Genomic DNA, 15,519 nt, shown 5'->3' on the forward strand with positions numbered 1-15,519 from the left:
TTCTTAATACGACAATTTTCTTTCAACATAGCAAATCTTCTTTTAATTTATATAATACCTTCTTTAGAGCACATGGTTTTCAGAAACTCCTGGCAACTAAGAGATAATGGAAGAGCATAAGAAATAAACTCAGAAGATCTACACCGGACCACAGCTCTAATACTAAATAACTTAGGTAAGCCATACAATTGCCTCCAAGCTTCTTATCTTTAAAATGGGGAAGATAATGATCCCTTCCTTACTCCCTACTCACACAACTATTGTGAGGATCCAATAAGAAAATGCACATAAAACTCTAAAGAGCTACATAAATCTTAGTAGTTAGTGTGTAATAGTTGTTGTATAATAGAAAGTACAGCTAAATAGTAAGCTGAAGAATGGGTTCCAGAATTCTTAACCTACTTTTCCAGGAAAGTTATGACTGCATTGTCTTTTATTCCATTCTTGGAATTACAGACTCTAAGAATCTTCTACTCAGTAAGCAAGTTCAGGCAATAAGTTGTAACCCTCAGGCTATCACCTGAGAACAGTTGTCAGAGCTAGGCTGGGGACTAGAATACAACTTTAAACTCTTTCATGACCCACCTGTGCCACCTGTACCCAAAATTACATCACTGAATCACACAGAGGGAATTGAATTCTCTCCATTCCCAGAACACCTCTTGTTCTATTGATCTGTTTCACAAGTTACCATCAAAAATAACTCCTGCCATTAGTAGTGTCTGTTAGGCAACTCTAGTTGAAGGAAAAATTTTCATGCAAAACCCTGGAAAGATTCCTCATTATTTGAATAAATACATCTTATCTGTATGACTCTCTGGCAAGGTCCTCACAAAGTAGATTTTTTGTCAAGTTGCCTAACAGCAGGAGGATTACTCAAGAAGTAGTCCAAGGTGTGTTCTATAGGATTTGTATAAGGATTCTTTTGGCCATCGTTCTAACCTCCCTGTTCTGAGACATACATAACTAGGTGTGTTTGTGGGAAGGCTGGAAGTATATTCTGCCAACAAAATGCAGAACAAGCTACAGAGAATTTATATTCAATAGGACAGCAAACGCAATGTGGAGATTAGAACACAAATTGAAACTTTCTCATTTTATGAATGTGTAAAGATCCAGAGTAGGTAGATAATTTGTTAAACCCGTATAAGAAAAAAATGGAGGTCTCTTGATTTCATCTCAGTATTCTGCCTACTTTATCCTGCCTTCCAGCTGCTAATGTGAAACCAGAAACACACTAGCTAATAGCTTGTGTTTTCTCAATTTCTTGTATAAAGCCTTCCTAAGTAGTTCTTTTGATTATGCTCTAATCCAGTGTGCTTGACCAAGATCACCAAATCTGGTAGAATGGTCTCCAATTCCATTATTGCCAAAGCTTTTTGTGGTCATGGAATGGAGTAAAAACACTTGTTAAACTAACCAAAGATAATATGTCAAGGTGTTCAAGTCCTGGAGGGAAACTTAGACATCCAGTTCACATTCTTCATTTTGGGAAATGGCTAACTCAGTAAGTAAGAGTGATCAGTCCCCTAATATCAACTTCACTGTAACCATACTATACTTAACTAAAATGATCTTCAAAGTTTCTCACTAAAAATGAGCACATAGTGCCAAATCTGTTTCTATAAATTCCTACTTGGGTCTCTATTTTAATAAGTTCATACTTCAGCTTCTTAGGCATAATAATAATACTGACAACAATAATAAAGATGACATTAATTTGTCAGACATTGTGCTAAATGCTTAAAATTCAGTGTTTATTAAATATTTTCAACAATTCACTGAAGTCTTTGACTTACAATATTTAAGTGACTTGCCAAAGATCTCATATCTGAAAAACATCAAAAACTGGAATTTGAACCCAGATATATCTTATTTGAAAATTTCTATTTTTTTCCAAATTACATACCACCTAACCTGAGGAAGAGACTCCTCAAATACAACTACCAAGGACAATTCCAAATTCAGTAATGAGTGTTGAAACACCCTTTAAGATGTTTCGATGAAATAAGTCAACTTTCCATGCTGGGAGACAGTTTAATGCAACTTTAATCTAGCTCTGTCGCTTACTATCTGACTTCTCTTAATCTCTGTCTCATCTTTTTATTGTAGATCAGCGATACTTAAATCTACCCTGCAAAAGTATTAGAAGATTAGAGACATTGCTCATAAAAAAAATCTATTAATGAGCTCAGCAAATGAGAAACATTTTTAAAAAGGTTAATGGCTGTATCAGTATTCCCACATATTCCAATAATTACTTGTCTTCAACAGGAAAATGTGACTAACTCTAGGATCACTGACCTCTATCACTTCCATGATCAGAGAAATGTTCATCACCTAGTGCAAAATTACAGAAGCAGGACCAATGTGTTCTAACATCATAATCAGGAACGTCCTTGTACTTACAGGTGTAGACAGGCTGAGCGGTGATTTTCCTGGTGTGCTATTCTCCTCACACCTCCCTATAAAACGTATGTGTGTATTAGTTTGGCGTATCCTAAAACAGAACAGAGAAAACTTCAAAGATGAGAAAACACACTGTCACAATGAAAAAACAGCAAGGACCAACGTGGGTGGCATTTGGGCATCAGGCCAGAACTGAAATTAAGGGGTAGGGTCTCTGATCTGCATGTAGCCATTGTCCAGTAGACATTATCCAGGTTCAGCCTCTCTCTCTTGATTTAGCTCCAGGTTTGTTCCCTGGTCCTGAAGCTATTGTGTCACATTTTATTTACTTATAATGTCATAGAATTATTGAATGTTAGAAATAAATTTGATGATCATCAAGTCCCAAAACCATCGTTTTATAGACGGGAAAATTGAGTCTCAGAGAGAAGTTTCACTTTATTAACTATAATATGCCTCGGGGAATATAAAATATAACAAGACACAATCATACAGTCTGAATCTTAACATTGGAAAGGATATTAACTGGTATGAATATTAATACCTTTTTTCTTAAAAACTGTTATGAATCAAGCCTCTACTTGTTTTCCTCTGGTGATGGGAACCTCGTTATCTAGTAAGGCAGTCCATTTTGTCTTTGACCATTGCTCAAGGTGAAATTGTTTCCCCATAGCTTCCTCTAAGGCTGCACAAACCAATACTGTTCCTTCTTGCCCGGGATAGCATAAATATTCTCTTCTCCATATTATATACTCCCAGTTCCTTTAGCCAAACAGCCCATCCTGAGCCATTCTTTATTAATATCTTTATAATTTGAATTCTGAATCTAAAGTTCCCTTGAGTAGAGAATCACTTCTTACGGATTTATATAGTTAATGGAAAGCTTTAAAAAGTTAGATAGTTTAGGCCTTCATCTTCGCATCAAAGAGGAATGGAAAGAATTAAAGGCTGAAGATAAGGCAAATATAGTGACTAAATTCCTGGAGGGCTGTAATCATTTCTTAAACAAAGATTTCTTAATCCCTCAAACACTGTAAGATCCATGGATGGATTTCAAGTGTTCCATGAACCCACAGATGTTAATGCACATAAATCTTTCTTTTCCTTTTTTGGAAAGAGGTAGCTTTCTTTATACTACTAAAATAAACTTTGGAACCCAAATGTTTAAGGAACTACTGCCTTGGATATAATGCTAGTATAGTGAGGAGAGAATAAAATTGTATTTAGACCCAAATGAACAATGTTAAAATCCTGGTTGATATATGTCCTAGCTTTGAACAAATTTCCTGGACTCTTTGAGCCTCAGTTTATTCCTCTGTACAAAGAAGATAATACTCTATAGCAGGTTGTTAAGGATTTAGTGAGTGAATATACTTTACCTACAAATATGAGAATGTATAAAGCACTCATATTTATACTACTTTAAGTATATAAACTGAGGAATAGCTTGTTCTTCAAAAAGCTTCATTATAAAGGAAATAAATGTGAATTTAAATATTTTTTTCCAGATTGCAGAGCAGGATATCAGGGAGTTCTATCCTCTCTGTTTACTGTATCCTAAGAAGGACATACCTGGACTTCAATGTAAGTCAGGTTGGGGTGGAGTAGGGTGGAAAAGTCAAGATTTGCCACATGTTCTCATTTAAAGCTGGACAAATGGAGGCTGGAAGGAGTGTGTGTCGAGGTGTTAAAAATGTATTACCAAAACCAGATACCATTTGAGCAGATAAGCAATAACAAAGCTACGAGCAAAAATGAAAGCATTAAGCTAAATCTTTTTTATTTAACCTAAAGTAAAAATAAAATACTTTCATATCTAGCAATCCTTCTCAATAACCCTGTGAAGTCATCTGGCTCAGAGAACTGCATCTACTTTCCAGATGAAGAAATAGAGGCTCAGAATGATGAGCTAATATGCCCACAGATGTACAGATAGTAATAAATCTGAGAACAGGCGCCAGGTCTGCCATTTGTTCCAGTCTGCTCTGTCTTTGGAATGATACCACCTTTTCCACCAAGCTAAAGTCTTAGACAGAGCGAGCAATCAGTGATGATTATGTAGTCGTAGGGTGCTCTATCGGTTATACGCTGGGCTGACTGTACACAGCAGTGGTTCTCAACTGTTTTTTTCTCTGCTACCAACAAGACAGGTGAAATTCACACTCCCTTTAGTGTATACAGGCTTATCGAGATTTTACCTAATTTGTTGTAGCCCCACCATTTTTCTCTTTCTCTTCCACTCAGTAAAGAATATAACAATGTAGGTAAGCAATTTATTAAAAGGATAACCTTAAATCCTCTCTATTTTATAAATAAGCAATTTTATTAAAGGGATAACCTTAATCTCTCTCTATTTTATGTATAAGTATGGTCATTCACAATTTGGAATTTTTAAGTGCTGTGATTAATAAATTACTTGCAATACACATCAGATTGATATCAGTGTACTACTGTGGCTCAAAGCTATAATTGAGAACCTCTACACTGCAAGATATGCTCGTGTGAATTGTGTACTTACAGGTTTTCATGACAGAGCATGCAGGGATTGTTGTATGTCTGGCCATCATCACCACAGACAGGCTGTAAGTTCTTTGGGCAAAGGTAACCCACCCTGGGCAATACTCGATAGTGTTTGCACATATCAGAATCCTGAACAAGCCAAAAAAAAAAAAAAAAGACTTATTCAATGGCACTCAAGGCCAGGGATTGGCTTGGGAAAAACTTTTGATTTCCACAATTACGTTTGAATAAATGTTCATAGCAGCACTATTCCTAAAAACCAAAAGATGGAAACAACCCAAATGTCTATCAAATGATGAATGGATTTACAAATTGTAGTATGTACATACAACAGAATATTATTCAGCCTTAAAAAGGAATGAAATACTGATACATGCTACCACATGGATGACTGTCAAAATCATGCTAAGTGAAAACAACCAGTCACAAAGGGTCAAAATTATATGATTCCATTTATATGAAGTATCCAAAAACTAAACCAAACCCGTTGCCATCAAGTTGATTCCGAGTCTCCACAACCCTATAGGACAGCCCCTATAGGATTTTCAAGGCCATAATCTTTATGGAAGCAGACTGCCACATCTTTTTGCTGCAGAACAGCTGGTGGGTTCAAACCTCTGAGCTTTCAGTTAGCAGCTCAGCACTTAACCATTGTGCCACCAGGGCTCCTAATGAAATATCCAGTAGAGTTAATTCCATAGAAATGAAATGTAAATTGGTGATTGTCAGAGGTTAGGGGAGGAGGGAATGAGGAGTAACTGCTTAATAAAGTTTTTACTTTTAATAAAGGTTTTACTTTGGGGTGATGAAAATGTCTAAGAACTAAATACAGTTAGAGGCCGTGAATGTACTAAATGACACAGAATTGTTCTGTTTAAAATGGCTAATTTAATGTTATGTGAATTTCATCTCAATAACAATTAAAGAATACATAAAGAAAATTTGACTGAAAAAATAGGCAAATTCACAAACATAATTGGAAATTTTAACATAGCTCTTTCAGTAATTGACAGAAAAGACAAAAAAATCAAGATACAGAATATTTGAGCAACAATATTAACCAGTTGACTTACATAATATGTATAGAACTCTACATCCAACTGCAGATTATACATTCTTTTCAAGTACACATGAAAACAATTACCAAAATAGGCCAATAAATTTAAAGCATTGAAGACATAAAGATTAAGTTCTCTGATCACAATAGAATTATACTAGTTTTTGTTAGTTGCCGTCAAGTCAATTCTGATTCATCGCGATGCCACGTATGAAGAGTAGAACTGCTCCATAGGGTTTTCAAGGCTGTGACCTTTTGGAAGGAGATCACCGAGTCTGTATTCCACGGTGCCTCTGGATAGTTTTGAACTGCTAACCTTTCAGTGAGTAGTCATGTGCTTAACTATCTGCAACACCCAGGGAACCTGTTAATTAGTATTCAATTTATATTATTATACTAGTATTATACTAGTATTACTCTAGTATAATACTAGTAATCAATATGATAATTAGAAAATATCCAAGTATTCATAAATTAAGCAACACACTCCTAAATAGCCCATGGCTCAAAGAAGCAATCATAATAAAATTTAGAAATGTTTTGAACTGAATTAAAATGAAAATATAAACTATCTAAACCCAGCAGCAAAAACAGTGATGTGAGGGAAAGTTATTACTTTAAGTACATATAGTAGAAATAAATAAAAGTTAAAATCAAAATCTAAATATCCATCTGAAGATGCTAGAAAATTATGAGCAAATCAAGCCCAAAGAGAATAGAAAAGAAATAGAGAAATTGATGAAATAGAAAACAGAACAAATCCAAAAGTTGATTGTTTGAAAAAATTAATAAATTGATAAACCATTTGCAAAATTGGCTTAAAAAGGCAAAAAAACACAAGGAGCGACTACACTGTTGAGAGTCTGGGCTATAGATAGCAACAGATTCCAGTCACAGGAAACCAAATGGGGTGTGGCCAGGAGGAGCAAGGAGTGACCACCTATTGTTGAGAGACTGGTTGACAAGATAGGAATGGCCATGTCAGAAACTAGAGAAAAGGGCAAGTAGGAGGAATTGATGGATGCCAAGGCAACAAATACAGAGTCCACAAATCGATCTTATGACAGCAGGTGGAGAAAGTTTCTTCCATTCGACCTCCTAGATCAGTCTCAGCCTTAGAGGCTGTCCAGAACTATGGTATTATTATTATTATATTTCATCATATCTTTGGACTTTTGACATCCAGAACTGTAAGATAATATATCTGTGTTGTTTTAAGCAAAGAAAGAAAAGAAAAAGGGACATCACTACATATACTATCTTAACAGAATAATGTGAAAATATTATGGATAACTGCCGATAAATTTGGCAGCCAATATGAAATTACCAAATCCATTGAAAACCACTTTCTGAAACAGATACTGGGAAGGACTAAAACATTTAATAGTATTATATCTGTTGACGTTCATTCCAGAAGAGGAAAGAAGTATTTGCTGTTTGTTTTGCTAAATACCTACTTTAGATTGTGGTGAGTTAGATTGTAGTGAGTTCCAATTCAGTATAGATATTCAAGCAGAACTTAAACAAGCACCTTTTATGAAACCCCAGCAAAAACAGAACAGAACTAGGGATACCCTTAGTATTATTCAGGTATCTGCTGCTACAGGATTCGAAACTACCAGGAAAAAGCAACACAAAGAAGCAGCAGAGGCAACAAAGACAAAATACTTCTCTCTCTCTTTTTTTTTTTTTTTTTTTTACATACTACTTTAATTCTGTGGAAATATTCTGTTGATTCTATGTTTAAAAATACCTAGTATGCAAACATACCTCATGACCTCCACCACTATCATCGTGGTATAAGCTATCATTATCTCCTATGTGAATTAATGCAATGGCCAGATTCTCCCCTTGTCTCCCTGCAATGTATTTACAATACAGCAGCCAGTGTTATTCTTTTAAAACATAATCAGATCAAGTCACAACTCTTCTCAAAAGTCTCACTTAGAATAAGAGCCAAAGTCCTTAAAAGGGTCTGCAAAATCCAATACAGCATGGCCTCCCTTTACCTTTCTGACTTACTCTTCTACATCTCTCTTCGAGGTCACCCCATTTCTACTATACTGGACTCTGCTGTTCTGTGACGTTTTCCTCAAGGCTTTGTTGTTTCTCTTCCTGGAATGTTCTCCCCTCAGGTATGCATGTGGAGTCAATCCCTTTAGGCCTTGCTACAAATATCACCTTCTGGAGAGCTTTTTCCTGTACATGCTATTTAAAATTGTATTTCCTCCTCCCCTAATCACAACATATACTATACTCTTTTCCAGCTTAATGTTTTCTTTGGTATATTTTACTTATTCACATTACCTATTGTCTCTGTTCTTACAAAATAATATAAACTCCATGAGTGTAAACAATTCTGCATAGTTTGTGTATGGCTATTAGTCCAGCACACAGAAATAATGTCTGGAACACAGTAGGTGCTCAATAAATATCTGTTGGATGAGTAAGTGGACTGTTGGATGGATAAAACAATGAATAATAAATATGACTTTTTTATCCAAGAGAAAGCTCAGCTCAGAACAATATTGTGGATTACAAAGAAGCAGGAGGGGGTTTCTGATCTGTAAGTGATGTCCTATTTCTTGACTTTGGTGATGGTAACATAGGTGTGATCATTTTGTAATATTTCGTGTAGCTATAAACTTACGATATCTTCATTTTTTCTCTATGAGTATTATACTTTAGGAGCTCCTGGGTGAAGCAAATTGTTAAGTACTGGACTACTAACTGAAAAGATGGCGGTTTAAACCCACCCAGAGGCACCTTGAAGACAGGCCTGATGATCTGCTTTCAAAAGCTCATGGGCTTGAAAACCTATGGAGCTGATCTACTTTGCACACGTGGATCATCATGAATCAGAATCAACTCAACAGCAAATAAGACAATGATTATACTTTGATAAAATTTTTTTTTTAAAACAAGGATAGATTTTGTGAATAGCTCTTCTCCACCCTTAGGGATCCCTGTTGCAGTGCTTAATTAACTGGAAATATGTAATTAATGTTTATTCCACTTGTGCAGCTTATCTATTATTCTAGATGATTTGGGCAAATGCTTAGATAAAATTCATTTTTGATATCTTTCTTTCTCCTTTTTTGGGTCACCAGTCCAGGTGATAAAGTCACCTTCTTAAGTTCCTACCTTAAATTCCATTTCATGAAGCTACTTCATGCTCTCATACCGCATTGCCTTTCCACCACTCATGTTGCCAAAACTCTAAAAAGTATATCTGATTAGGCTAATTTACACTGAGGAATACATCACTGAGGCCCATCAGTCTGTATTTTAAATAAAAAGTTTTCACCACTGTGAATTGCTGATTGATGGAATTTCACAAGTGTGAGCATGCTAAGGATAGCCTTCCAGGCTTTTGGGAAAATGAATTGATTGGGGAAAGGGACTTAAGGTGAGGTGTGATGAGCTTTTTGGTCTCCTGAAATTACAGAACCGAAGCACCTAACAATCTTAACTACTTATTTGACCACATGTGGGACCAGTTACACTCATTACACATAATTATTTTAAATTGCAAAATGTACTAAATTGGCTTGGAAAAGGGCTCAAAGAACACAGGATAATGCACTGATAAGTAGTCCCAGAGCTCTCACCAAGCATGAACTGCACTGTCCTGAAAGGACTTAAGGCTGCATCGAACCATCGTTCCTCAGCCCTTTCTATAGGATTGGGGTTTATGGAGAGCAACAGGCAACAGGCCTAAAAAAATCAAGAGCATTAAGTTGACAAGCAGTTTTTTTCAAAAATTGTCATTCTTACCAGCAAAATATTGGGGGAATCTGGGCCGTCTTCTTCTTCAGAAGATCCAACATGAGTTGGCTTTTCTAGAATTCTTGCCTTTTCCAATGCTTGTTTTTGACTAGAGAAGGAGACAAAAAAATAATTTTAAATGTTATTCACAAGAACCGCTCCTTATGCCTGTAGGAAGTTAATCAATACTAATAAAACATAACAGAACCATAAAACATTCCATCACAGAGTGACCAGAGCTGTATATTAAGAAAACAACACACACAACGAGGATATGATTTAGAGATCTCATCACTTAATCGTGTTAGATAACATGCCTAAACTCCCCGGGCTCTGATTTCCTAGAACACAAAGAGGACAGTATTAATTCTTGTCTCAAAGAACATACTGTGAAATGCTAAATAAACACTGATTATTATTGTTGTGTTCACAGTAATTATGACGACCATCATCATCATCATCACCAACATAATCATCATCATCATCAATCATTACCTACCATGTCCATTTGTCCCCCAGTCTGGTTGCTTGTCAAAATAACCTGGAGAATCCTTCTAAAAAATGAACTCTTTAGCCCTGGAGATTCTGATTTAATGTATTTTGGGTCGTAAAAATCTGTATTTAAAAAAAGATTTCTTCCCCAGACACCCTTATAGCTCAGTAATGAATTCACTCCTGAGGTTCACCCTTCAGCCAAAGATTAGACAGGCCCATAAAACAAAATGAGACTAAATGTGCATACCAGCCCAGGGGCAAGGACAAGAAGGCAGGAGGGGACAGGAAACCTGGTAATGGGGAACCCAGTGTCGAGAAGGGGAGAGTGTTGACATGTTGTGGGGTTGGCAACCAATGTTACAAAACAATATGTGTATTAATTATTTAATAAGAACCTAATTTGCTCTGTAAACCTTCATCTAAACTACAATATATATTAAAAAAAAAAAAAAAAGATTTCTTTGATGACCAGTCTAGTTGCAGAACGAAGATCTGGGACAAATTTTTATAACCGTGATCCTAAGAGTTGAAGGGTCTTTGTTGTTGTTGTTTTAAGTAACACAACTAATAAGTAGCATAGTTAGAACTTACATTCAGACTTCCTGTCTCCAAGTTAAGGGTTCTTTCTACTATATCAGGAGTCTCAACTTAAGGACCTTTAATCTAAAGACATATTCATTAAATCAGCAGTTTCTAGAAATGCAGTCCCTCAGCTAGCTGAAGGAGGAAAGAAACTTTTTACTCACAAGACAGCTCTGCACATGAAGCACCTGTTTTTATAGAACTTTCCGTCGGCACCACGCACAGGGTCATTCTCTTGAGTGCAGATGAGTGACTCACTCCTAACGTACTGCCGAAAGTTACTGCACTCATCCTAAAAAATGGGAAAGAAAAAGTTAACTTGGCTTTTGCCCTTCTTAACTTGGTGGTTTTTCTCAACCTTATTTATAAGAAGTCTTTTCTTGGCCTGAGACTCGGATTCACTGCACTTATCCTGGCAATGAAGGTCAAGGGATGTCCAGACTGTCTAAGCTTTCCATTCTCTGCTTCATTTGGAACCTCTCTGCACTGGCCCTGGAAACATAGGGGGAACAAAAAGCAGCACCTGATAGACCTTCTTGTCTCCCTCGCCCCTTCCTTCCGTCCTTCCTTTCCCCTATTTCCCACATGAGGTGTGTTCTTGACCAAAGGACCAGCTCACAGAAATCTAACTCTGCAAATGTGATTATCACCATTAAAGGACTGAATCAAGATTTCTTCTTTGCTGTGGTGAAAAGAAAATAGAAAAGGTAGCATCATGCATGCACACTATTCATTCATTGATGCTGAGGAAATCATCTGGAGAAAACAGAAAAAGACATCAAGGAAAGAAGCTAAAGGGAAGGCTTGAGATCAGTTGATACTATGTGAATTATTAAAATCAAAGTCTACAAGTTACCTGAAGCCTCATTTCACATTTAAAGTATCAGAGGTAAGCATGCAATTCAGGTGGTGAAAATTTCACCGCATATTTTTCAGTCTATGTTTTTCCCAAAGAGGAGAGTCTAAAGCAATAATTGACACACACTCTAAGAGAATTTCTACAAAATCAAGGAAAGCACCAAGAGAGGCGGGGCAAAGACGGCAAAGTAGTCAGACGCTTCCAGTGGCCCCTCTTAAAACAAAGAACTGAAAAAACAAGTGAATCAATTATATATGACAATCTAGGAGACCTGCAAATCTCAAGCAAAGTTGAGGAACCGGACTGAGTGGCAGGCGGTGAGAGAGACAGTTCAGAAGCAGCGAGGAGTTGCCAGATCTGACCCAGAGAGAGCCTGAGCCCTTCAGGCCTGAGCAGCACATGGGTGAGCGATGAGGCAGGCAAGCAGCAGTGCTTGGGAGGTGCGTTTTCTGCACCAGGAGAGACTCAGCACTAGACAGTCTACTTGGCCACCCAGAACCAGTGAGAAGCAGCCCTGGATCAGCAAAAGATAAGTACTTGCGTATGGCCTACTGTGCGGATCAAAAACACCCCCCTTAGGGAAAAAACCTCTCTCCCATTTATCTCCCCACTCCATACTCTGCACTGGGTCCTGGACCAGCTTCAGCAATTGCTGAGTCCCCTGGGCCAGAAGTAGGATCTGTCACATGCCCTGAGCCATTCTCCTGGGCTTGGAGAGTGAACAAATTAACAAACAGGGGAAAAAATAAACTGCCAGCTCCCCTAAGCCAGGAACCCAGGGTAGGCACAGCTCCTTTGCCTAGGCACAGACATAAGGGATCCATGGACTTTGAGTGCCTTTTTCCCTGCAGAGACTTGTGTGGGTCCATCTCAACAGTGTGGGCCCTCATTACTGCAGTACAACAGGGTACATACCTGAAGTCTAACTTCAACTGTTTCAGCTACAATGTGTCAAGTTCATGATATTTGACACTGCTCTGCCCATTAAGCAGGGTCTTCATATACCCACGTCAGGGGACTGAGGACTGGTGGCTCCACCCACGCCACCTAGCCACCTGCAATAGGGGCTCAAGAATAAGAGATACCCCCGGTCCTCACAGTCAACAGCATTGGGTGCTCATAGTCTGGCTGCAAAACCCACCCACCTACACGCTCTAGGGAACAGGGACACACCTACCTCCTGGACACTCAGGGGTGGCCATCAGCCCCCTGCCTTGCTCAGAGTGTGTCCTTCTGCTGCAGCCAGAAGCCTGTGCCTACACCACTCGTCCATGCCTGTCTAGGACTGTAGGTGAGAGCTTGCACCACATACTTGCTGCCTATCTACCTGAGCACCTGAACTGAATCCGTACAGAAGGAGTGGGCAGACTCCTGAGCTCACATACCTAGTAATAGATCTAACCATCTGGTGACAGGACATCAGAGTTTCAAAGTTGCCAATAATCAAACTAGCTCATATGAGTAGCCTATTTGGGCATATCGAAACAAAACAAGAAGCTAGAACACAGTAAGCGAACATAAAATAAATAAATATAGTAATTTATTGATGGCTTGGAGACATTAGTCAATATCAAATCACATAAAGAGTCAATTCATGATGGCTTCAGCAAGCTCCCAAAATAAATAATCTAGAAATTTTCCAGAGGAGGAAAATTTCTTGGAATTACTGAAGGCAGAATAAAACAGGTTAATATACAGAACTCTTCAATAGATTAAGAAGGACAATAATCAAAAGGCAGAACAGGCAATAGAGGAAATTAAAAAGATTAGAGAAGAGCGTAATGACAAATTTAACAGGCTGCAAGAATCCATAGAGAGACAGCAATCAGAAATCCAGAAGATTAACAATAAAATTTCAGAATTAGACAACTCAATAGAAAGTCATAGGAGCAGAATTAAGGAAATGGAAGTCAGAATTAGTGAGATTGAAGAAAAACACTTGACATCAACTTATTTGATGTAAAATCGGATAAAAAAGGATTAAAAACAATGAAGAAACCCTAAGAATTATTTCATCAAGAGGAATAACCTACAAGTGATTGGAGTACCAAAACAGGTGCGAATAACAACATACAGAGAGAATTGTTGAAGATTTGTCGGCAGAAAACTTCCCTGATATAGTGAAAGATAAGAAGATATCTATCCAAGAAGCTTATCGCACCCCACAAAAGGTAGATCCCAAAAGAAAGTCACCAAGACATATTATAATTAAACTTGCCAAAATCAAAGATAAAGAGAATTTTAAGAGCAGCTAGGGATAAACGAAAAGTTATCTACAAAGGAGAGTCAGTAAGACTAAGCTCGGACTACTCAGCAGAAACCATGCAGGCAAGAAGGCAATGGGATAACACACATAAAGTCTTGAAGGAAAACAACTGCCAGCCAAGAATTACATATCAAGCAAAACTGTCTCCCAAATAAGATGGCAAAATTAGGGCATTTCCAGATAAACAGAAGTTTAGGGAATTTGCAAAAACCAAACCAAAATTACAAGAAATACAAAAGGGAGTCCTCCGGTTAGAAAATCAGTAACATCAGATAACAACCCAAGATTAGAACACAGGACAGAGCAACCAGATATCAGTACAGAAAGGGAAGTCACAAAAGTAAATCAAAGCTAAAACACTGAAAATAGGGAAACAGATTTCAATATATAAAAGATGACAACATTAAAACAAAAAAGAGGGACTTAAAAAATGTAGACACAGATTTTTCATATGGAGAGTAAGTCAAGGCGATATAAAGTAATAAAAGACTGGTATTAACTTACCAAAATAGGGGTAAATATTAAGGTAACCACAAAGGAAACTAACAATCCTACAAGTCAAAATAAAAAACTAGAAACATATAAAGACTCAGCAAACACAAAATCAACAACAAAGAAAAAGATGAAAAGAAAATACATAAAGAAAAACAACTCAGCACAGAAAATTAAGTGGAACAAAGAAACAGTGAACTACACACAAAAAAAGACATCAAAATGACAACACTTAACTTATACCTATCAATAATTACGCTGCATGTAAATGGACTACATGCACCAATAAAGAGACAGAGAGTGGCAGATTGAATTAAAAGAAAAGATCCGTCTATATGCTGCCTACAAGAAACACACTTTAGACTTAAAGACACAAACAAACTAAAACTCATAGGATGGACAAAAATATTTCAAGCAAACAACACTCAAAAAAGAGCAGGAGTGGCAATATTAATCTCTGACAAAATAGACTATAAAGTAAATCCACCACAAAGGATAAGGAAGGACACTATATAATGATTAAAGGGTCAATACACCAGGAGGACATAACTATAATAAATATTTACACATCTAATGACAGGGCTCCAAAATACATAAAACAAACTTTAACAGCACTGAAAAGAGAGAAAGACAGCTCCACAATAGTAGTAGGAGACTTCAACATGCCACTTTCGGTGAAGGACAGAACATCCAGAAAGAAGCTCAAAAAAGACACAGAAGAACTAAATGCTACAATCAACCAACTTGATCTCATAGACATATACTGAACACTGCACCCAACAGCAGCCAAATATACTTTCTTTTCCAATGCACATGGAACATTCTCCAGAATAGACAACATATTAGGCCATAAAGCAAGCTTTAACAAAATCCAAAGCATCGAAATATTACAAAGTATCTTTTCTGACCATAAAGCCATAAAAATAGAAATCAACAACAGAGAAAGCAAGGGAAAAAAATCAAACACATGGAAACTTAACAACACCTTGCTCAAAAACTACTGGGTTATAGAAGGAATTAAGGATGGAATAAAGAAATTCATAGAATCAAATGAGAATGAAAACACATCCT

General features: G+C 37.1%; 1 protein-coding gene across 1 annotated transcript in view; it reads right to left on the reverse strand.

The window, feature by feature from the left end:
* Positions 1 to 2,340: 2,340 nt before the first annotated feature.
* SPINK5 (serine peptidase inhibitor Kazal type 5) overlaps positions 2,341 to 15,519 on the reverse strand; it is an 80,705-nt gene continuing 67,526 nt past the window's right edge. The window contains exons 27-31 of the mRNA XM_023739184.1: positions 11,234 to 11,323; positions 10,996 to 11,123; positions 9,764 to 9,863; positions 4,928 to 5,058; positions 2,341 to 2,500 (exon numbers count right to left, since the gene is read on the reverse strand). Coding sequence (XP_023594952.1) covers positions 2,341 to 2,500; positions 4,928 to 5,058; positions 9,764 to 9,863; positions 10,996 to 11,123; positions 11,234 to 11,323 — 609 coding nt within the window. The remainder of the gene's footprint in view (positions 2,501 to 4,927; positions 5,059 to 9,763; positions 9,864 to 10,995; positions 11,124 to 11,233; positions 11,324 to 15,519) is intronic.

Source organism: Trichechus manatus, unplaced genomic scaffold (assembly GCF_000243295.1).
Source record: "Trichechus manatus latirostris isolate Lorelei unplaced genomic scaffold, TriManLat1.0 scaffold00130, whole genome shotgun sequence".
In the NCBI taxonomy this organism is placed as follows: domain Eukaryota; kingdom Metazoa; phylum Chordata; class Mammalia; order Sirenia; family Trichechidae; genus Trichechus; species Trichechus manatus.